General features: G+C 38.8%; 2 protein-coding genes across 6 annotated transcripts in view; one reads left to right on the forward strand and one right to left on the reverse strand.

The window, feature by feature from the left end:
• Positions 1-456: 456 nt before the first annotated feature.
• LOC129725765 (uncharacterized) overlaps positions 457-22,770 on the reverse strand; it is an 81,827-nt gene continuing 59,513 nt past the window's right edge. The window contains exons 3-4 of the mRNA XM_055681941.1: positions 1,243-1,579; positions 457-1,166 (exon numbers count right to left, since the gene is read on the reverse strand). Of these exons, the coding sequence (XP_055537916.1) occupies positions 520-1,166; positions 1,243-1,438 (843 nt within the window). The 5' untranslated portion in view covers positions 1,439-1,579 and the 3' untranslated portion in view covers positions 457-519. The remainder of the gene's footprint in view (positions 1,167-1,242; positions 1,580-22,770) is intronic.
• Positions 2,537-22,770, forward strand: part of LOC129725764 (plexin-B) — a 269,692-nt gene continuing 249,458 nt past the window's right edge. For all 5 annotated transcript variants that reach the window (XM_055681937.1, XM_055681940.1, XM_055681939.1 and 2 more), the window contains exon 1: positions 2,537-3,407. In XM_055681937.1, coding sequence (XP_055537912.1) covers positions 2,541-3,407 — 867 coding nt within the window. In that variant the 5' untranslated portion in view covers positions 2,537-2,540. The remainder of the gene's footprint in view (positions 3,408-22,770) is intronic.

The following is a 22,770-nucleotide window of genomic DNA, read 5'->3' on the forward strand; positions in this document are numbered from 1 at the left end:
GTCTTGTCGCTTTGATTTTGATATGTTACTTTTGTCATTGACTTTCGGCCAGATAAAAATACCATCAAATGGGTCTGCTTGTATTGCATTCTCCGATGTAGTGACAGGAGGGACTACAACGTCTTTGTTGTCCTAATAGGATTGTTCGTTCGTTGTTTGTTCACAATTTTTATCTAGAAATAGTTATGTAAAGATTTAGCAATGATAACTTCAACATTCAATTGTTTAAACTTACCAAGAGTAGTACTTTCCTGCACAAGAGGAGTACAAGTACACGTACCATCCTCTTCGAATGCTAATTCGAAGGGAACATATTGAAACTGCTCAAGAGGTTCAGTGAACATCAAACCTTCTGACTTGTCTTTAATTATCTTCCAGTAGTTAAAAAGCGCCACATCCACATTTCAGGGACAAAAGCCACACATTTCAAATGCCTTTTTTAAACATTCTGCCGGGTTCGTAAAATTATCTAGTGCTGTCTTTAAAAGCGAGCAAAAGTTCAGTTTCGTAACTTTTGCGCTAGGATTCGCCGAAAGGTGCTGTCACAGAGCTTTGTTCCAAATTTGTTTGAAAGGCCCAAAGAACTTTCTGTCTAGTGGCTGCAGAATTCGCGTCGAGTTTGGGACTTTTGTGTCCGTCTACAAACACGACGATAGGGAATTGCATTTCTTCTTCTACCAGCCATTTATGGAAATCATTTGTTATGTACTCGTAGAATGTCTTCGAAGTCTGCCAGCCTTCATCAGAAATACCAACAGACCAGCCTTCCGGAGTACTGTTCACAATATCGCGCGTCATTCTTTTCCCGGGATACAAAACCATCGGTGGTGTGAGCTCTCCGGCAGCATTACTTCCAAAAAGTACGGTATAGCTGTCCTTATCACAGTTGTTATGAACAAAATAAGTGTTCTCGGCATCCTGTCCGCAAATTGCTAAAAATTCTTTTGGAACAAGCTTAAACCCAGATTCGTCAAAATTAAAAATCTTTCTTGGGTTTTCAAAAATGGACAAGTCGATGCCCTCTTCGAGAAGAGTATTTTCAATTTCCAGAAACCAGTGACGAATTTGTTCCTCCGTAAGAAAAGCACCTGCTTTAGAGAGTCTGGTAGTGCGCTTCTTCTTGAACTCCGGATGTCTATTCAAGAAACGTTGCGTCCAAGTTCTTCCTAATGGTTTTTAGATTGAAAAAAATAAAAACAATAAACTTTTAGTCTAATTGCAGAAAAAAAAGTAAAAACTCACTTGGAAAAGATTTAGGAATGTTTCGTGTCTTTCGGATTTTATTAGCATAATCGATTACTGCATGAAGAATGTCTGTAGCACTTAACGGAAAACCTGTCCTCGATATGTACAGAATCCATTCTTTTATCCGCGATTCTTCTTGCGCCGTTAAAACTGTATCCGGACCAGGTTTCTGCTTCTTTGGAGGAGTTCGCATGTACCTTTGGACAGTCGAAAATGGAACTTGATATATCTTCGCTGCTTTTCGTACTTTTCTGGTCTTTTGTGCGACTTCGATAGCTCGCTCTAAATCTTCTTGAAAATATTGTTTCCGGGGGACGATTTCCGCTTGTTTTCACTGGAACAATACGTATTACCGATTAACATTTCTAATCACAACCACATGAAAATTAATTTGTGCTTGGCACAATCATGAGTCACTTTTATTGTTTCGCATATTTCCTCAAATTGGAGAAAAATGTATTATTTTAACTTATAAAGTGTAGATTATACCTTTTTCGTGGAGCTGTAGCCATTTTATCGGTATAAATCAGGTTTAAAACAACTGAGAAGGCTTATGAATGATCGACGCGCACTTCATGATGTAAACAATTTCAGCGATACTTTGACAGGTGGAAGCACAGCTCGAAAAAAATAGCTCGAAACATGTTTTCTCGCATGTTCAAGCATGTGCATGACTTTTCAAGTTGTATGAAACAGGTATATCTACAGAAAAAAAACAATTATTTCTACTAATAAACGATATTGAGGCGTCGATTAAAAGTTGAAGTGAAAAGTGACTAATAACTCTGGCTGACCCATAATTGTGGATGAACTGTACAAACAGCAAAAATGCTCGGACAAAGACACAAAAAATCAAATAAACTACCGGTCTCAGCGAGGTCCATAGAAAAAAAGATAGATACATTATTGTCGTCATAAACTAACAGGCGCAGCAACGCGGGCCGGGTATCAGCTAGTCCGATAGGAAATATGAAATGATCGCTTTTTTTTTGTTTGCGATGGATTTAGGTTTTAATGTTACGTCTGTTAGTCTGTGTTTAACCCTCTCTTAATCATGGTTACTCTAGAGCACCACAGATTTGGAAGCAAAACGCCATTCGAAATATATATACCAATGCTACTCAAAACATAAAAATATATTCTTGAACAATATACTGATTGCATATCTGTATGTATAATAATCATTAGCAGTTGTTATAGTCCACACTATGTATTTACATTTCTAATATATTTACAACAAAAAAAAGATGTTATATTAATCTCTTTTTTACATTACTTCCTATTTTAGGTATCGCATGAAACTCACAGAAGCAATTATGTCCGTCCCTCTTTTGTTATATCTGCTTCTTTTCAAGGATCTATTGTTTGTAAAATGTGCGAAAAATGATGATAATTCTGCACAACAAACTATATATCAATCGCTGAACATAATTGCACAGTTTTCCCCACAGACAAATTCATGTTTTAGTCATTTGGCGTATGATACACGCAGAAATATATTATACGCAGGAGCCACCAACAGGATATATCAACTGGATTTAAATTTAAAATTGATTTATGAAGCTATCACAGGTCCTAAACTTGATTCTCCTCAGTGTCATGCCGGGGGATGCAGCGCAGATGAAAATGAGACATCTGAAACGAACAATCACAATAAGCTATTATTATACAATAACGTGGGTGATACTCTTATAGCATGTGGAAGTGTTCACCAGGGAGCTTGTAACATCTATTATCTCAGTGGACAGTTTCCAAATTCCGTTAAATATATGGAAGTGGCCTTAGCAGCAAACGATGAATTTTCGTCAACATATGCATTTATTGGACCAAGTAAATATCAATCGTGGAAAAAAGAGGATATACTGTATGTTGGAACAACGTTTACTAATGTTGGTGATTATCGACATGATGTTCCCGCTATTGCTTCGCGGAAGTTAGACGATCTCAGTTATGCCGAATTCTCTATTCAACAGTCCAACATAAATATTGACGTGAAGTACCGCGATCATTTCATAGTAAATTACGTGTATGGTTTCAACAGTTCAGAATATGCTTACTTCATGGTGGTACAGAAAAAATCTCATTTGGCAGATGAGGCTGGCTTTATTACGAGGCTGGCTCGCATTTGTGTCAACGATCCCAACTACGATAGCTATACTGAGGTAAATCGATAAGAACTATACTGCCGTTCCAAGCATAGTTGTCCCATGTTCTACACAAACCTTATGCACGCTGGGACAACTATGCTTGGAACGGCAGTACATGTTTTGTATATGGGTCATTCCATACGAAGTGTACATACCACTTGGACACGACCATCACAGATTTTGCTCAAAGTTGGGGGGATTATTCATCTACTGTCACTTTGGAAAAATCCCAAATTTGGTGGCGATTGGAATATCCCCCGCTCTGTGGGACCCCCCTGTTTATTGCAAAGTCACGCATTTTTTGTTCAAAATCCCTTTTTTCTTTTTCTTACAATTCATTGACGTAAGATGTCCGAAAAATACTGATAGATGATTTTTGAAGAAAATAAACCAAAAATCCAGAAAAAATATAAGTTTTGACCGGAAGTGTTGCCAGATAAATTATTTTTGTATTTGAAAACTAAATTTACATTTTTCGGCAAATGCAGCCATTTTGATTTTAAATTTAATAATTTCATCGTGTTCCTTGGAAAATTTCACATAAGAAACAACTATCATCCCGAGGTAATATGAGCCAATCTCAAGATATAACATTTTTACGAAAAAAGTTGTTAACTTCGTAACTATTTTTTTTACAATTTATAGACGTAAGACACCCGAAAAATAGTGACAGGTGAATTTTGAAGAAAATAAACCAAGGAATCCAGAAAAAATATTGTTTTTGACCAGAAGTGTTGCCAGATAGATTGTTTTTGTATTTTAAAATTAATTTGCATTTTTCGGCCAGTGCAGCCAATTTTATTTTAAATTTGATGGTTTCATCGTATTTCTCGGAAAATCTTACGTAAGAAGCACTTACCACCCCGAGGAAATATGTGTCAATCTTGAGATATAACATTTTTACGAAAAATTAATTACGAAATTCAGAACTATTTTCGTAAAAATGCTATATCTCAAGATTGGCTCATATTACCTCGGGGTGATAGTTGTTTTTTATGTAAAATTTTCCAAGGAACACGATTAAATTATCAAATTTAAAATCAAAATGGCTGCATTTGCCGAAAAATGTAAATTTAGTTTTAAAATACAAAAATAATCTATCTGGCAACACGTCCGGTCAAAAATAATATTTTTTCTTGATTCCTTGGTTTATTTCCTTCAAAATTCATCTATCACTATTTTTCGGGTGTATTACATCTAAAAATTGTAAAATAAAAAATTACGAAGTTTACAACTTTTTTCGTAAAAATGTTATAACGATGAAATTATCAAATTTAAAATCAAAATGGCTGCATTTGCCGAAAAATGTAAATTTAGTTTTCAAATACAAAATTAATTTATCTGGCAACACTTCCGGTCAAAACTTATATTTTTTCTGGATTTTTGGTTTATTTTCTTCAAAAATCATCTATCAGTATTTTTCGGACAGTCTACGTCTATGAATTGTAAGAAAAAGAAAAAAGAGATTTTGAACAAAAAATGCGTGACTTTGCAATAAACAGGGGGTCCCACAGAGCGGGGGGTATTCCAATCGACACCAAATTTGGGATTTTTCCAAAGTGACAGTAGATGAATAATTCTCCCAACTTTGAGCAAAATCTGTGATGGTCGTGTCCAAGTTTGAGCTTTTTCGTGGTCACTTCTTATGGAATGACCCATATGATCAATACTTTTTTCGCAAATCTCATCGAATCAAGGTCGCAAAATACTGTAATTTCTACCGACATGTAAATTATTCTAAGGATTCCATAAAAAATGTTCCAATTTTAATCCATTTTTTAAATTGTCGGTATTGATTTGGCTTAAACAAGGCAATATATATATATATATATATATATATATATATATATATATATATATTTATATATATTTATATATATATATATATATATATATATATATATATATATATATATATATATATATATATATATATATATATATATATATATATATATATATATATATATATATATATATATATATATATATATATATATATATATATATATATATATATATATATATATATATATATATATATATATATATATATATATATATATATATATATATATAATATATATATATATATATATATATATATATATATATATATATATATATATATATATATATATATATATATATATATATTTTTTTTTTTTTTTTTTTTTGTTTCAGGTGGAGGGGAAATTTGCATCCAAACCCCTGAGGTGACCAACCTCAGGGAGTGTGGGGTTGGTTTGAATCAGTGACCGGACCCACTAAAACCCCTCCAGTCTCCAGCCCATAATACTCCCCGGGACCACCGCTAGGTATTGCTTCGGGGAGCGGCTTTTGTGCTCTGTGCACCCTCTTGGTTCTATAGATCTCTTTGCTAACTTAGCTAACTAACCTGGAGACTGGCCGTTAGCTAACACTGGCGTGTCGGTGGTCAACCTGTCGCCTGTTTTGCAATTCTAAAACTATTTGAGAGGCGGCTGTACAAACCGCCCTCCAAATGTTTGGGTCTTTACACATCCTCCGAACTAGGTTGTCCGGAGTGGTGTCTGGCCCGCTCACTACCATCATGTCGCTCCGCGCATGCACAAAACGAGGGCACACGAAGAAGACATGCTCAGCAGTTTCTTCCGCATCCGCACACTCGGGACACATGGGGGACCCCGCATGCCCGAATCTGTGTAGATACTGCCTGAAGCAACCATGACCTGACAGAATCTGTGTCAAGTGGAAGTTAACTTCTCCATGGCGCCTCCCGACCCATCCGGATACGTCCGGAATAAGTCGATGCGTCCATCTACCCTTTGCGGAATTGGACCATTCCTGCTGCCATCTGATCATCGAGAATGACCTTCTGGTGCCTCGTATACCCCTTGTGTCACGTTGATCGAAGCATTCTACGTCCTTCTTAATGGCTATGCTGATAGGCATCATGCCGGACAGGACGCAGATTGCGTCGTATGACACTGTACGGTACGCGCTCACAACCCTCAGGCACATGAGCCTGTAGGTACTTTCCAGTTTTCGACGATGACTGTTGGTACCTAACGCTTTGGACCACGCTGGCCCACCATACCTAAGTATGGACGAAACCACGCTGGCAAGAAGTTTACGCTTGCTGCCATATACCGCTGAGCTATTGGACATCATTCGAGATAGTCCTGCAGCGGCCGTTGAAGCCCTCTTACAGGCATAGTCGACGTGACTCTTAAATGTGAGCTTATCGTCAACCATAACCCCCAAGAGCTTCAAGGAACGCCTTGAGGTAATGGTGCAGTCACCGACTCTGACCACCGCCTGTTGCTCTAATTTGCGGTTGTTCACAACCGTAACCTCCGTTTTATGGTGCGCTAACTCCAGTTTCCTAGAGTGCATCCAGTCTTCGACCTTGCGTATGCAGTGCGCGGCCGTCAACTCGACTTCTTCGATCGACTCGCCGTAGACCTCTAGCGTGATGTCGTCTGACGATCACAACCCCTACAGGGAACTTTAGTTTCAACACCCCGTCATACATGACATTCCACAACACCGGGCCCAGGATGGAACCTTGCGGTACCCCTGCGGTGATTGGGACGCACTTCTGACCCTCCTCCGTGTTGTAAACTAGTACCCGATTCTGGAAATAATTTTCCAAAATCTTGTACAACGACACCGGTACGTGGATGCTCCTAAGCGCGAGCGCTATGGAGTCCCAACTGGCGCTATTGAATGCATTCTTCACGTCAAGCGTGACGATTGCGCAATAGCGAATGCCCCAACTCTTACGCTGGAGTGCTACCTCTGCCGTCTTGGTGACAGAGAGAATAGCATCCAGCGTGGATCTACCTTTCCGGAAGCCGAACTGGTTACTTGCCAGACCGTTTACACCCTCTGTGTACTTCACCAGTCTGTTGAGGATAATCCTCTCAAGCACCTTGCCCGTAGTGTCCAGCAGACAGATAGGTCTGTATGCCGATGGGTCCCCTGGCGGTTTCCCAGCCTTCGGCAACAGCACCAATCTCTGTCGCTTCCACCTGTCCGGAAAGAGGCAGTCATCCAGGCACTTCTGCATGACTGCTCGAAATAGATCAGGGGCCACTTTCATGGCCGTCCTGATGGCCAAGTTCGGGATTCCAACCGGTCCCGGTGCCTTGCTCACCTTTAGGGAGTTGGCGATCACGATGAGTTCCTCATTCGTAACCCTTACCTCCTCCACAACCTCTGCACGGCTGCCGTCTCTCACGGATTGGATGCCCGGCAGGTTGGCCGACCATCCCTGGTCTGTGTCTGAGATACTGGAACGTCGGACGTGAGACTCAGCAACCGGAGGCCAAGGATTTGGCTCGTGTCGTGGAAAGAGTCCCTCGATGATGCGCTCCAGCATCGCTGGTGATCGCTCTGCAGGCGCCAACACGCCTTTGGTCTTCGCCATTACATTACGACTCTGTAGGCGTTGCCCCACGGATTCGTATTGGCACTCGCGCATAGCCTATCGAAGCAGGCCCTTTTGCTCGCCTTTATCGCACTTTCAAGCGCCGATCTTGCAGATCCGAATACTACACGGCGCTCTACCCTCTGTGCATCGGTACGTGCACGTTGCAACATCCGTCTTGCATGGAGGCACGCGCTACGGAGGTCCGCTATCGCGTCGGTCCACCAGTATACCGGTGACTTACCATTCCTAGGTTGGCGGGTCCTAGGCATGGTGGCGTCGCACGCCCGTGATAATGTGGCAACTAATTGGTCAGCACTCGGGCGGAGCCAACTGCCCCCCTCGCGCTCTCTTCTCATTGCTTCTGCAAATACCTCGGCATCGAAATGCGATGTCTTCCACCCGCGGACGGTCGGAGTATTGGCTCTACCCGTCGCCTGCCGCCTCACGTTCTGGACTACGCTATAGCAGACCGACTGGTGGTCACTATAGGTGTAGCCATCGTCTACCCTCCAGTTCACGATCAGTCCTGGGCTGGAGAACGTCACGTCGATGATCGACTCCGCACCATTTCTGCTGAATGTACACTTGGTTCCAACGTTGGCCAGATCTAGGTTGAGCTTTGCCAAAGCTTCCAACAAGATCTGACCCCTCCGGTTCGTGCGGCGGCTTCCCCACTCAACAGCCCAAGCGTTGAAGTCGCCCGCCACTACTAAGGGTGTTAGTCCCGTCAGCTCCATAGATAACAAATCGACCATCTGGGTGAACCTTTCGATAGACCAACGCGGCGGAGCATAACAACTGCAGTAGAACACTCCGTCCACCTTGGCAACCGCGTATCCTTCATTTGAGGTTGACACAACCTCCTGAACCGGGAACTTGCTGGTCGTGCATATGGCCGCCGTACTGGACTTATCTGCAACCCAATTACCGTTTCCGGGAGGAATGCAGTAGGGGTCCGATACGATTGCGATGTCCGACCGCGACTCAGACGCTGCTTGGTATAGCAGCTGCTGTGCCGCATAGCAATGGTTCAGGTTCAATTGTGTCACCCTCACGCCCGTGGTTTCGTTGGCCGCCTTACCGGCTGGGCACCGTGGGCCTCCCATAAAGTGCTTGGCGTCCCGTTTTCCAGTACATACCAAGCACTTGGGATATATATATATATATATATATATATATATATATATATATATATATATATATATATAAATATATATATATATATATATATATATATATATATATATATATATATATATATATATATATATATATATATATATATATATATATATATATATATATATATATATATATATATATATATATATATATATATATATATATATATATATATATATATATATATATATATATATTTATATATATATATATATATATATATATATATATATATATATATATATATATATATATATATATTTATATATATATATATATATAGGGTGGCAATGACTGCATGGAAAACATTATCGAGTTTCAAAAACCGACCATGTAGATTTTGTTCATCGCAAAAAAATATCTGTGCAGGTGGAAGTGGAGGATACTGGCAACAAGGCCGATTGTTTGTGCGCGTTTTTATCTCCACGTAATTTCTTCATTACAAGTGTGTTTTGCGCGAAAATAAATGGTGAAATCAACTAAAATTACTAGTGTTGGTGTTCCAAATAACAGAACTATCGGAATATGCAGCCTCAGGAGGATTTCGTGTGAGATAAGTGATATTATTCATTCAGATTTTTTTCTGTTCGAGTTGTTTGCGTTGGCATACTATATGCTCAACTGCAATTGTTTTTTGACATGTAGGCGGCGTTGTATTTTTTTGCTTTGATCATCGACGTGTAGAGGTATAATAATACAGATCTGTTTCGTATGTATTTTCGGTTGAAGGTATAGGAAAAATAAACTAATTATTTACTAAAATGCTTTTAAATAAACAGAGGATGTCTTGTTCATACGAATGCGTCACTTAGCACATATTTTTAGAGTTTCGGGTTTATGTTTCGGAGAACATTGGACTTTGTTCGCGTAGGTCTTATTCGACAATGTTCAACTATGAGGTGAAGCCCCTTTAGGTTGGCTGACTAAAGATTGATTTGCTACTAATGAAAGTTACGTCAAACCGGTGGATAAAAATAAGCGTGTAACTAGATTATTAAGAGTCTAAACTCTACGTATTCATTCACCCACAACCACAAAACATAAAACAGTAAAATTGCTATATAAATTCCAAAAATTCAACTGATAAAATACAAATTAAACTAAACAGTCGGTAAATCACAATAGCTTCAGCTCTTCATAGCTCCCGAAATTCATACCTATAATATAATCAATTATCAACCCGCAACATCCTTTCCTACTAAAATTTTCCATCTCACGTAACGTTTATGAGGGCACGTAGAGTTCTCTGCGGTTCTCTTAACCCTCTAGTACCCAAATTAATTTTTAGACGGACTTGGAAAAAATCATTTTGAAACTTTATAAACATTTTTTAAGTTCTTATTAAAGCTTTTTAGAGGTTCAACTGGAGACCGTCTAAAGGCGGCACTGGGCACTAGAGGGTTAAGTAAATGTTGGACTAACATTCCTTTTCCGTTCCCCAACAGTTGCAAGGAAGTGGCCAGAGCGGTAACAATCATCTGGAGACATCTGACCTTTGTTTAGCAACATTTGATTAGATCCCAAATTTCATGTTGCTGCTCTTAAACGAGGGTAATTTGTTCTCGTAAACAGAGTATTATTGCTGGCACCACCTACGAAGTTGTGTGGGACGAATGGGTTATCCCTCGATTCATTAAAGAGAAGAAAAACTTTTTTTAGTGTGCGTTGTTCTAGATCCTAAATCCAGTCGAGTTCAAGTTATATTCTCGAGCGCACGTACATTTCAATCGCTGTATAAGAACTGCAAATAAACACATTTTGAGAGATATTCGCGTTCATTTTACTACTCCGAACCGTTTACTCTTACATGGGGGCTCGCCCGGGAAAAAGTTTCAGTGAATTGCGCGTGAATTGAAATGAAATTAGATAATCATTTTTGAAAACGAGTGTGAAGTTAAAATGGCCGATCCGGTGGTAGACTTGTGTGCTACATTCACCAAAATCGGGCTGGGAGGCGAATGCATTAAAAGAAGGCTGTCGACGAAAGAAAGCAAAACAGAGATGGCAAGACGGATTGTTGCCCATGACATAAACACAGCTACGAACGACGTACGCCAAAGCACCAACGACGAGGTACATGGCTGTGGCCACGGTAGTAACGATTCTGAGGCAGCCAACGTTGAAAAGACGAACGACGACGAAGAAGCCAACGACGACGTAAGCGACGAAGGAAAACGACCAAACGGCGGCGAAGCAACATCGACAGTTTGTCGGATATTGGTAACGATATTTTGTTGACAATGGAGAGCAGAGTAGCGGGGATGACTGTGCTGGTTTCTATACAACTATAGGATCGACACCGAAGCCACCAAAGTCCCGCAAACAACCCCAGCCTTATTCTTTCCGTGATGCAGAGCAGAGCATAGAATCTTTCAGCGCCGAAGAATGCCAAATTGCCTATTGGGACGATAAACAAAAACTGATTATGTTGAGAAAAAAACTAACGAGTACAGCTAGGCGGTTTGTATTCACCCAGCGCAACTTGAACTCATATACCAAATTGAAGAAGGCGCTCATTGCCGAGTTCGCTCCATTTGTGCGTGCCAGTGATGTGCACCGGCAATTGGCGGCACGTAAGAAAAAACCAACCGAGCCAGTAAGACTACATCTACGAGATGCAACGTATTGCGCTTGCTATCGATCTCGACGAGCCGAGCCTGTGCGAATATATCGTTGACGGCGTGACCAACGACGAGTATCACCGTTCTACGCTGTACGATGCAAACACCATCAAAAAGTTGAAGAATAAGCTACTCACATACGAAAAAACGAAGTCAAAATGTAATTAGAAATCCCAGGTAGACGAACGTACGAAAAGAGATCATCCTACGAAAGTTGAGGAGAAAAAGCAGAAACTGAAAACCGATGCGCGACGTTATTGTTTTTAATTGCGGTGACCCCACACACGTTACCAGCGAATGTCCACAGAAAGGAGAAGGCCCGAAGTGTTTTTCTTGTAATGGTTACGGACATCTATCGAAAGAGTGTGATAAAAAGAATGAAGAGCGCAGTGTGAAGAAGAAAAATGCAAAAGTGAACACGATTGAAAAAGTTACAAATCAGCAACCTACTGCCGTTCCAAGCATAGTTGTCCCATGTTCTACACAAACCATATGTATGCTGTGACAGTTATGCTTGGAACGGCAGCCTAGTATCAATGTGAAGATAAACGGCTGCGAGCTACGTGCTATTGTCGATACGGGAAGTGAAATCTCATTGCTACGTAAGGACTTGTGGCTTCATATTGAGAACAATGGAGCAAAGTTAGAAATATCTGATATGAAAGTTCGTGGATTCGGCGGACAGGTGAAAACCGTGTGCGGCCAGGCGGTTTTGAAGGTAAAAAATGGACGATGGACGATGTAATCATACCATCCGAAACTGAAGAGTAAGGACTACAAAAGCTGATAAAAGTGTTGCGTGTGGCCGAACAAGGTGGATTACTGTTCAATTGGAAAAAGTTTGTGTTTCTTCAACGTCGAGTGGAATTTCTTGGCTATACGATTTACGACGGTCGAGTGGAGCCGGCACCGGGAAAAATAGAAAAAGTGAAACAGTTTCCTCAGCCAACAACTGGCAAACAGCTGCAGCGCTTCTACGGGTTGGCGAGCTACTTTAGGAAGTTTATTCAGTCCTTCGCTGATATTGCTCGGCCACATTCGAACTTGTTGAAAAAGAATAGCAGTTTTATTTTTGATGAAAGAGCTTTAGCTTCTTTCGACCATATTAAGAGTGTCCTTGCTAGTTATCCAGTTCTACGAATTTTCCGACCGGATGCTGAAACGGAGGTCCACACTGACGCCAGTAAGATGGCGCTGGCTGGAGTATTGATGCAACGTGCAGACGACGACAACAAATTCCACCCGTGCTACTATTATAGTCGTTTGACAAGTGCCGCTGAACAAAATTATCACTCTTATGACCTGGAAGCACTAGCCGTGGTTGAATCTGTACTGAAATTCCGTTGTTATTTACTTGGCAGTAAATTCAAAATAGTGACCGACTGCATGGCCTTCAGAGATTCCATGTTCAAGAAAAAGGTTAACGCCCGTATTACTCGATGGGCGGTGGCTCTAGCTGAGTTCGACTACGAAGTTGAACACCGTTCTGGAGACAAAATGCGCCACGTTGATGCGCTATCGAGAGCGAGCGTATTAGCTTTGTCTGCTGTTGTACAACAACAATGAATCCGTGATTCCGTGAAAGCAATTATGTTAGCTATAGAGCACGGTGGGCCGGTCGGAGGCTTGCCATATCCAATGGCGTGCTCTATAAAGAATACGATGGGAAACGACGAGTGTATGTGCCGGAAGCGATGGAGATGGAAATAATTCGTACGGCACATGACAAAGGACATTTTGGCGTAAAGAAAACAAAGGACAGGATTGATCAAGACTACTATATACCAGGACTTGAGGAGAAAATGAAGCGATGCATCGCAGCGTGCATTCCTTGCATAATCGGTGAAAAGAAGAGAGATAAACCAGAGGGTGAGTTGCAACCGATTCCGAAAGGCGACATACCGATGGATACCTTTCACATCTATCATCTCGGCCCGATGCCTTCAACGAGAAAGTCGTATAATTATGTGTTGACGGTGATTGATGCATTCTCGAAGTTTGTTTGGTTGTTTGCTACGAATTCTACGTCCGCTGATGAAGTCGTGAAGAAGCTTCAAATCATTACCTATGTTTTTGGAAATCCAAGACGAATCATTTGTGATAGAGGTGCTGCGTTCACATCCGCACGGTTTAATAAGTATTGCGAGGAAGAAGGCATTGAACTGCACACCATAGTAACATGTTATCGAACAATCGGTACGAGGTTCGGGAGCTTGACGATGAAACGGAGGGTCCGAGGAAGACATCAACTGCAGGAGACTATCCCTCGATTCATTAAAGAGAAGAAAAACTTTTTTTAGTGTGCGTTGTTCTAGATCCTAAATCCAGTCGAGTTCAAGTTATATTCTCGAGCGCACGTACATTTCAATCGCTGTATAATAACTGCAAATAAACACATTTTGAGAGATTCTCGCGTTCATTTTACTACTCCGAATCGTTTACTCTTGCAGTTGTGCAGCTGTTTATGCTATGCTATGCAGAAAAAAAAAATCTGTGCACAATTTCAGCTTAATCGAGCATGATTTCGCTGTGAGTGTGTGTGTCTATGAGTGTGTTTGTAAAAGAAACGTATTATGGAGGCTCTTAAGACTCACTCATTTTTCTTAGAGATGAATGGACCGATTTTCACAAAAATAGTGTCAAATGCAAAGTCTAGCTACCACGTAATACACTATTTAATTACACTGTGATCAGACTGGAACATTGTCCGTTATGTACCAAGTGTGAAAATCACAAAGCTTCATTACGACAGAAACTACACAACCGATCTGAACAAAATTGGAATCAAATAAACGGGCTACCTTCAAAACTCTTAACCCATGAATTTCATAATGATTGGACATGTGGTTCAAAATCATTCAAGTTCATGTGAACTCACTGAAGCGAGTGAGTCCTTACTGCCGCTTGATATGAATCATCCTGCATTAGATATAACTATAGATGTAACTCCACCCGTACTATTTGAGGACATTGGTGACGTTCCATGTCTTGATTTTTGTAGAGTTGATTTTGAGTCGTTAAGTATTGCTGTCTCTCGCATCGATTGAAATCCTCCCCACCTAAAAATGATGCCATTGAGCACTTCAACTGTGCTATCAACTCAGCAATCTACCGTATTGTTCTTTTGCGAAGACCTATAAGAAAACCCGCTTGGTCGAATCCTCGTTTTCGGCATCTCAAGAAACAGCGTTCCACGGCGTTGCGACATTATTGTAAAGCGGGTTGTCCAATTTCGAAGCACCGATTCAACAAAATCAGTAAGTTATACAGGAAATATAACCGCTTCCTCTTCAAACGGTACACCTCCAGGATGCAGGGTAACCACGGACGGAATCCACGATTATTTTGGTCATTCGTGAATTCTAAGCGTAAAGAAGATGGTTTACCAGTAGATATGTTTCTTGGTGATTGTCACGGCAGCACATTGCTTGAAAAGCGTACTCTGTTTGCCCGTAGCTTTCAGCACAATTTTCATGAGCATACTGCTTCCGATGCTCAGGTTGATACTGCTTTAAGTGACCTTCCTCGAGATTCTATTGATTTCAATCCGCTCGAAATAACAAGTCGTCACGTTACTGCTGCCATTGATAAACTGAAATCATCCTTCGCTGTTGGCCCTGATGGAATTCCGTCATGCGTTCTGAAACAATCGAATGAAACGTCTCTGTCCTTATGCATCCGCTATGCCTGCTGCTCATTTTATCTCTTCGACAACGCGTGTTTCCCTCCAGTTGGAAATCCTCCATTATGTTTCCCGTGCATAAGAAAGGAGATAGACGTAACGTGAAAAACTACAGAGGCATCACATCTCTTTGCGCATGCTCTAAGGTAATGGAAATAATTGTAAAACGATGCTCTATTCGCCAGCTGCAAACATTACATCACGTCGGATCAACATGTTTTTTACCCGAAACGCTCGATAACGACTAATTTAGCCGAATTCTCTTTGACTTGCTTGCGAAACATGAGTAACGGTGCTCAAATAGATGCAATATACACCGATCTGAAAGCGGCGTTCAATCGAGTAGACCACAGGATACTTTTAGCTAAACTTGAAAAACTTGGAGTTTCATCTGTTCTCGTGCAATGACTTGGTTCCTACTTGATGAATCGAACACTCTGTGTGAAGATAGGAAGTGAGTTTTCTGCGCAGTTCACAAATATCTCTGGAGTCCCGCAAGGTAGCAACCTAGGACCGCTACTCTTCATGATATTCATCAATGATATTTCTTTGTTACTTCCGGAAGGTTGCCGTAAATTGTACGCCGATGACGTTAAACTCTTTAAAGTCGTGAGAAGTTGTGCGGACTGCGTTGAGCTCCAGCAACTGGTGGATCTTTTCAGCCTATGGTGTTCTAGAACCCATCCTCCTGTAAGCATTCAGAAATGTAGTGTCATCTCCTTCTATCGGACAAGGAAGCCAATCTTATTTGATTTACTATGTCGGGTCAGCCTTTATCTAGAGTGACACAAATTCGAGACCTAGGATTTATTTTGGATACTGCGCTATCTTTCGAACTGCACTACAACGAAATCATCGCTAAAGAGCAAAATCATTTCAAATCGCCTGGAAATACGCGAAAATTTAATCGACCATATTTGATTTGAATGAAACTTTGCACACGTATTTGGCTTAGCAAACTGAGCATTTTTCACAGGTGGAGAGATTTTTTACACCCATGAGTTACATTCTAAAAGGGCGTATGCCTTTTGGCATAGGTTTTATTCGAAGCATTGTAGCCCAGAAACCGTTGGTTGTATAGAAAAACTGTCTGAGAATGAGTTATAGGGAATTAAAAATGCATCATAAAAAAACTGTACACTGTACAAAAAAAATTGTTTTGACCAAAAAAATTAAAAATAAACATTAAATTTCAATTTACAAAAAAAAAGAGCTGAATTTTTTTTTAAGAAACTTGACGTTAATACGCAACTTTAAAAAAAAAAGTCCAGGATGGAGAAATGAAAAAGAATTTTTTTATGGTAGATTATTTTTTTATAAAAATTCTAATTCAAACATTTTTCAAAATATTTGTATTCTGATGATTTTAAAAGATGCAGAGAATCATTTTGAATCAAAAAGCTCTTGGTAGTAAACATTCTAAAGGCATTGGTTCTCGAGTTATTTTTAATTTAAGCTCGAAAAATTATAATTATTTAGGAAAATACACGTTTTTCTTAATTTGTCCATGATTCTCCGGTGAAAACCATACGTTCATTGGAATGCTTGATCAAAAATATACAATTCATTCTTTTACAACAAAACGATTGGGCGAACGGTTCTCAAGACAAGAGTCAAATTTTCTAAGTGATATAAATATATATAAGAATCAAATATTTATTCTCGAGTTTTATTATCTTAGGTACATATTTTTTTATGACATAGATACTTTACAGAACTATTTTCACCTTATATTTTATATACATCATAAGTAAATGATTCGTCATCTTTTGAAAACAGCTTCGTTCGTATCTTATTTTCTGAAATCGGAACAAAAGTGTAATACCTTTGTGTGGCAGCTATTATTATAGATTTTTTTAAAATATTGCTCCATTCTGTTACTCCTTTTTCATATTCTTCATATGATACCCAACTAAATGACATTTTTGATGAATTTTTATTGCTTTTCTGATTAGACCAATCATACAATTCTTTTGCGCTTGTAATGAGATGTTCATGTTCTTTAGCTAAACTTGCATTTCCTGCCATTCGTTTTAATATGCCACCAGTTGCATCTCACGGGCCTTTAACATGAGAAGTCGCAAAAAAATGCCACTCTGCATCGACTTATATTTTGTTTTGAACTTGCAAAGACTTGCAAAGTTTTTTCTATTTTTATATTGTGAGGCAGCTTCATCAGACATTAATATCGCTTTTTTCAACTCTATTGTTGTTTTCAAAAAACTCATTAATTTGGCAATGAACACCTGAACCGCAACAGTGTCATGATGGAGTACTTCCGATATTATGATGAAGCTGATATTCTTAAGTGTTCCAGATTCTGAATAGTAAACAACGAAGGGATGAATGGTGGCTTGAGTCATTCCAATAACTACACGAATCACAAATTGATAAAGACGTATTAAAATGAGCTTGACTGTTCAATATTTTTTATTTTGCAATAACGTTTTCGTTTAATTTGCGTAAGCTTGATGAGCACCGATGATCAGGAAAGGGTTTACAGCATTTGGGCTTGGTGTATTCCTTTTTCACTTTTCTCATTTTCACAAAATGCAAACTGTTACTAACACATCTGGAGTAGTGCAATCATATTTATATACGAAAACTAGGGTTACCATTTGCTCGGGGTTAAAAATCAGGACAACTTTTTCCGATACATATTTGATATGAGGTGTTTACTTTTTTTGAGATATCATTAAATAAAGCACATAATTCGAGATTTACACTTCAAAATATGCCACTCATTTATTTATTCAAAGTATTTCTCGGACGATATAATTTTGCAACTTTGATTCATTACGCGTTAACAGATATCTAAAAAATGCAGTTACTTAAACTGTTCAAAATTATGATGATGATGGTCCCGCCTCTTACCCCTACAAAGATTTGAGGTAGACGATTTATCTATTAGATAATTAGTTATTACTTCAATTAAACCAGAAAGCAAAAAAAAAAAACGGACTGGTTTTGTCAATACAGATATAAAATCCTCCATAATATTCCAATGCTTAAACGGCAGTATTACTGAATAAAAAAAATTTAAACACAAATTTCTAAGCCGTTCTACGACCAAGATTACCAAGTTCTAATTATTTTACTTCTTTCAATCAATTGAACATTATTCACATCTGAATTAAGCCAACACCCAATCTAGCCCACAGCTAAATTGCTACAGTCCCAACAAGGCCATTCCCGCCGAACTCAGCAAGCAAAGCACAGGTAAACCGTGAGCTTAACATGAGACTCATGAGGATGTCCCCACCTAGGGAAGTCTAGAAAATTCCCAACCCGAAAAAGTCCTAGAACAGCTAGGAATTTCAACGTCCAAAGACAATCAAAAGTGTCATAATTTTCCCGTGTAATCCGACGTATGTCCAGAACTACTTAAAAGTTTATTGTGTCACAAAAACTCAATTTTCATAACATACATCAGCATAATACATCTGTATGTATGTAAATAAAAAAAACCTTTATTTTTCAAAATGTCATATATTAATTTATGAAAGGTAGTCAATTATATCTGTGTAACGCGCGCGATTCTCAAACCTTTGTAGACTTCTCATTAATTTTTTTTTTACTACTACATTAAATACAAAATCCATCATTATCATCGGGACGAACATAATAGTTTTTACAATGCTTAAATAAATACTAAAAAGCTATTACAGCAAAAGTCCACATAAAATCATCCGTTATGAAAACTTCGTCAATGTTCAAAATTGAGTCCTAAAGTTTTATACGGTTTTTTGATTTTTATATATCAGTTGAAAGAGCGCACTTCAAACTTGTTTCGTGCTACCGTAAGAGCTTAATATGACGAACGATATCAAGGACCAGACACCAACACTTATTACTCTTACTAAATCTAACAAGTAAACAAATTAAAATTTACCTGTACCGTCGACCGGTTTCGAGCAAAATTCTGCTCATCATACATCGACTCCCAGGCATTTAACAACGACACCTTCCGCACTGGTTTTACCAGTTTTGCACTTTTCCAATCAATTTCATGGTTCTGGCTGATCGTATGTGCCGCTACGCTTGATTCGCAAAATTTATTGTGTTCAACTGCTTTTCTATGCTCCTTTAGACGAGTTTTGCATTTGCGGTGTGTTTGTCCAATATATACAGCAGTGCAATCTTTACATGGAATCTGGTAGTTTCCAGACTGCTCATCGCTGGGGACCTTATCTTTCAGGTCACATAGAATTTCCCGCAGTGTGTTGCCACTTTTGTGTTCTACTGCGAGACCTTGTTGTTCTAGAACATTTTTGATTGGGTTTGTTAGAACTGGGTAGAACGGCAAGCTGATTCTGGTAGGGATTCATTTTTCCGGTTGAAGTGTGGTTGCATCTTGTCGGTGTTTTTTCCGTTCATGTTTCCGGAGTATTTTTTTAACAAATATCCTGTTAAAACCATTCTGTTCGGCTGCTTTGTAGAGCGCTTTGAAAGAGCGCAATTTTGTGAACAAAACGTGATTTAAAAAAAATGTTTATCGTTGTCCTTTGATTTTTAAAGAATAACAAACTGCTCGAAATATCTTAAATGCCAATTCTCCCATATACCGTACGTTTGCGAAATGTCATTTAAGACATTTCAAGCAGTTTTCTATTCTTCATTTTAAAATCGAAGTAACACGATAAACATTTTTTTGAAAATCACGTTTTGCTCAGAAAACGCGGCTTTTTCAAATGATATATAAAAACTGATATCCAGCTTTTTACGCGCCATAATAGCGGTCGCTATGATGCGTGTTCGTAATATGCGAACCTCTCTGCTTACGTCAGTTTTGGGGAACCGCAACAGTGTCATGATGGAGTACTTCCGATATTATGATGAAGCTGATATTCTTAAGTGTTCCAGATTCTGAATAGTAAACAACGAAGGGATGAATGGTGGCTTGACCATCATTCCAATAACTACACGATCACAAATTGATAAAGACGTATTAAAATGAGCTTGACTGTTCAATATTTTTTATTTTGCAATAACGTTTTCGTTTAATTTGCGTAAGCTTGATGAGCACCGATGATCAGGAAAAGGTTTACAGCATTTGGGCTTGGTGTATTCCTTTTTCACTTTTCTCATTTTTACAAAATGCAAACTGTTACTAACACATCTGGAGTAGTGCAATCATATTTATATACGAAAACTAGGGTTACCATTTGCTCGGGATTAAAAATCAGGACAACTTTTTCCGATACATATTTGATATGAGGTGTTTACTTTTTTTGAGATATCATTAAATAAAGCACATAATTCGAGATTTACACTTCAAAATATGCCACTCATTTATTTATTCAAAGTATTTCTCGGACGATATAATTTTGCAACTTTGATTCATTACGCGTTAACAGATATCTAAAAAATGCAGTTACTTAAACTGTTCAAAATTATGATGATGATGGTCCCGCCTCTTACCCCTACAAAGATTTGAGGTAGACGATTTATCTATTAGATAATTAGTTATTACTTCAATTAAACCAGAAAGCAAAAAAAAAACGGACTGGTTTTGTCAATACAGATATAAAATCCTCCATAATATTCCAATGCTTAAACGGCAGTATTACTGAATAAAAAAAATTTAAACACAAATTTCTAAGCCGTTCTACGACCAAGATTACCAAGTTCTAATTATTTTACTTCTTTCAATCAATTGAACATTATTCACATCTGAATTAAGCCAACACCCAATCTAGCCCACAGCTAAATTGCTACAGTCCCAACAAGGCCATTCCCGCCGAACTCAGCAAGCAAAGCACAGGTAAACCGTGAGCTTAACATGAGACTCATGAGGATGTCCCCACCTAGGGAAGTCTAGAAAATTTCCAACCCGAAAAAGTCCTAGAACAGCTAGGAATTTCAACGTCCAAAGACAATCAAAAGTGTCATAATTTTCCCGAGTAATCCGACGTATGTCCAGAACTACTTAAAAGTTTATTGTGTCACAAAAACTCAATTTTCATAACATACATCAGCATAATACATCTGTATGTATGTAAATAAAAAAAAACCTTTATTTTTCAAAATGTCATATATTAATTTATGAAAGGTAGTCAATTATATCTGTGTAACGCGCGCGATTCTCAAACCTTTGTAGACTTCTCATTTATTTTTTTTTCTTACTACTACATTAAATACAAAATCCACCATTATCATCGGGACGAACATAATAGTTTTTACAATGCTTAAATAAATACTAAAAAGCTATTACAGCAAAAGTCCACATAAAATCATCCGTTATGAAAACTTCGTCAATGTTCAAAATTGAGTCCTAAAGTTTTACACGGTTTTTTGATTTTTATATATCAGTTGAAAGAGCGCACTTCAAACTTGTTTCGTGCTACCGTAAGAGCTTAATATGACGAACGATATCAAGGACCAGACACCAACACTTATTACTCTTACTAAATCTAACAAGTAAACAAATTAAAATTTACCTGTACCGTCGACCGGTTTCGAGCAAAATTCTGCTCATCATTCAGGACGAGGCCCGATGTCCAACTGATTACTAAATTTTTTCTCTTACGGATAACCAAGTGTCTGGAGAGGAATATGGCGACCTACGCTCTCTGCCTTATCAGGTTGGAGAGAGGCGATATTATCGGTGCATCATCCGATATACATCGACTCCCAGGCATTTAACAACGACACCTTCCGCACTGGTTTTACCAGTTTTGCACTTTTCCAATCAATTTCATGGTTTTGGCTGATCGTATGTGCCGCTACGCTTGATTCGCAAAATTTATTGTGTTCAACTGCTTTTCTATGCTCCTTTAGACGAGTTTTGCATTTGCGGTGTGTTTGTCCAATATATACAGCAGTGCAATCTTTACATGGAATCTGGTAGTTTCCAGACTGCTCATCGCTGGGGACCTTATCTTTCAGGTCACATAGAATTTCCCGCAGTGTGTTGCCACTTTTGTGTGCTACTGCGAGACCTTGTTATTCTAGAACATTTTTGATTGGGTTTGTTAGAACTGGGTAGAACGGCAAGCTGATTCTGGTGGGGATTCCTTTTTCCGGTTGAAGTGTGGTTGCATCTTGTCGGTGTTTTTTCCGTTCATGTTTCCGGAGTATTTTTTTAACAAATATCCTGTTAAAACCATTCTGTTCGGCTGCTTTGTAGAGCGCTTTGAAAGAGCGCAATTTTGTGAACAAAACGTGATTTAAAAAAAATGTTTATCGTTGTCCTTTGATTTTTAAAGAATAACAAACTGCTCGAAATATCTTAAATGCCAATTCTCCCATATACCGTACGTTTGCGAAATGTCATTTAAGACATTTCAAGCAGTTTTCTATTCTTCATTTTAAAATCGAAGGAACACGATAAACATTTTTTTTTAAATCACGTTTTGCTCAGAAAACGCGGCTTTTTCAAATGATATATAAAAACTGATATCCAGCTTTTTACGCGCCATAATGGCGGAAGCTAAAATGCAAAGTTCGTATTAAATCATCCGTCCTTTTGACAAC

Source organism: Wyeomyia smithii, chromosome 2, assembly GCF_029784165.1.
Source record: "Wyeomyia smithii strain HCP4-BCI-WySm-NY-G18 chromosome 2, ASM2978416v1, whole genome shotgun sequence".
Classification (NCBI taxonomy): domain Eukaryota; kingdom Metazoa; phylum Arthropoda; class Insecta; order Diptera; family Culicidae; genus Wyeomyia; species Wyeomyia smithii.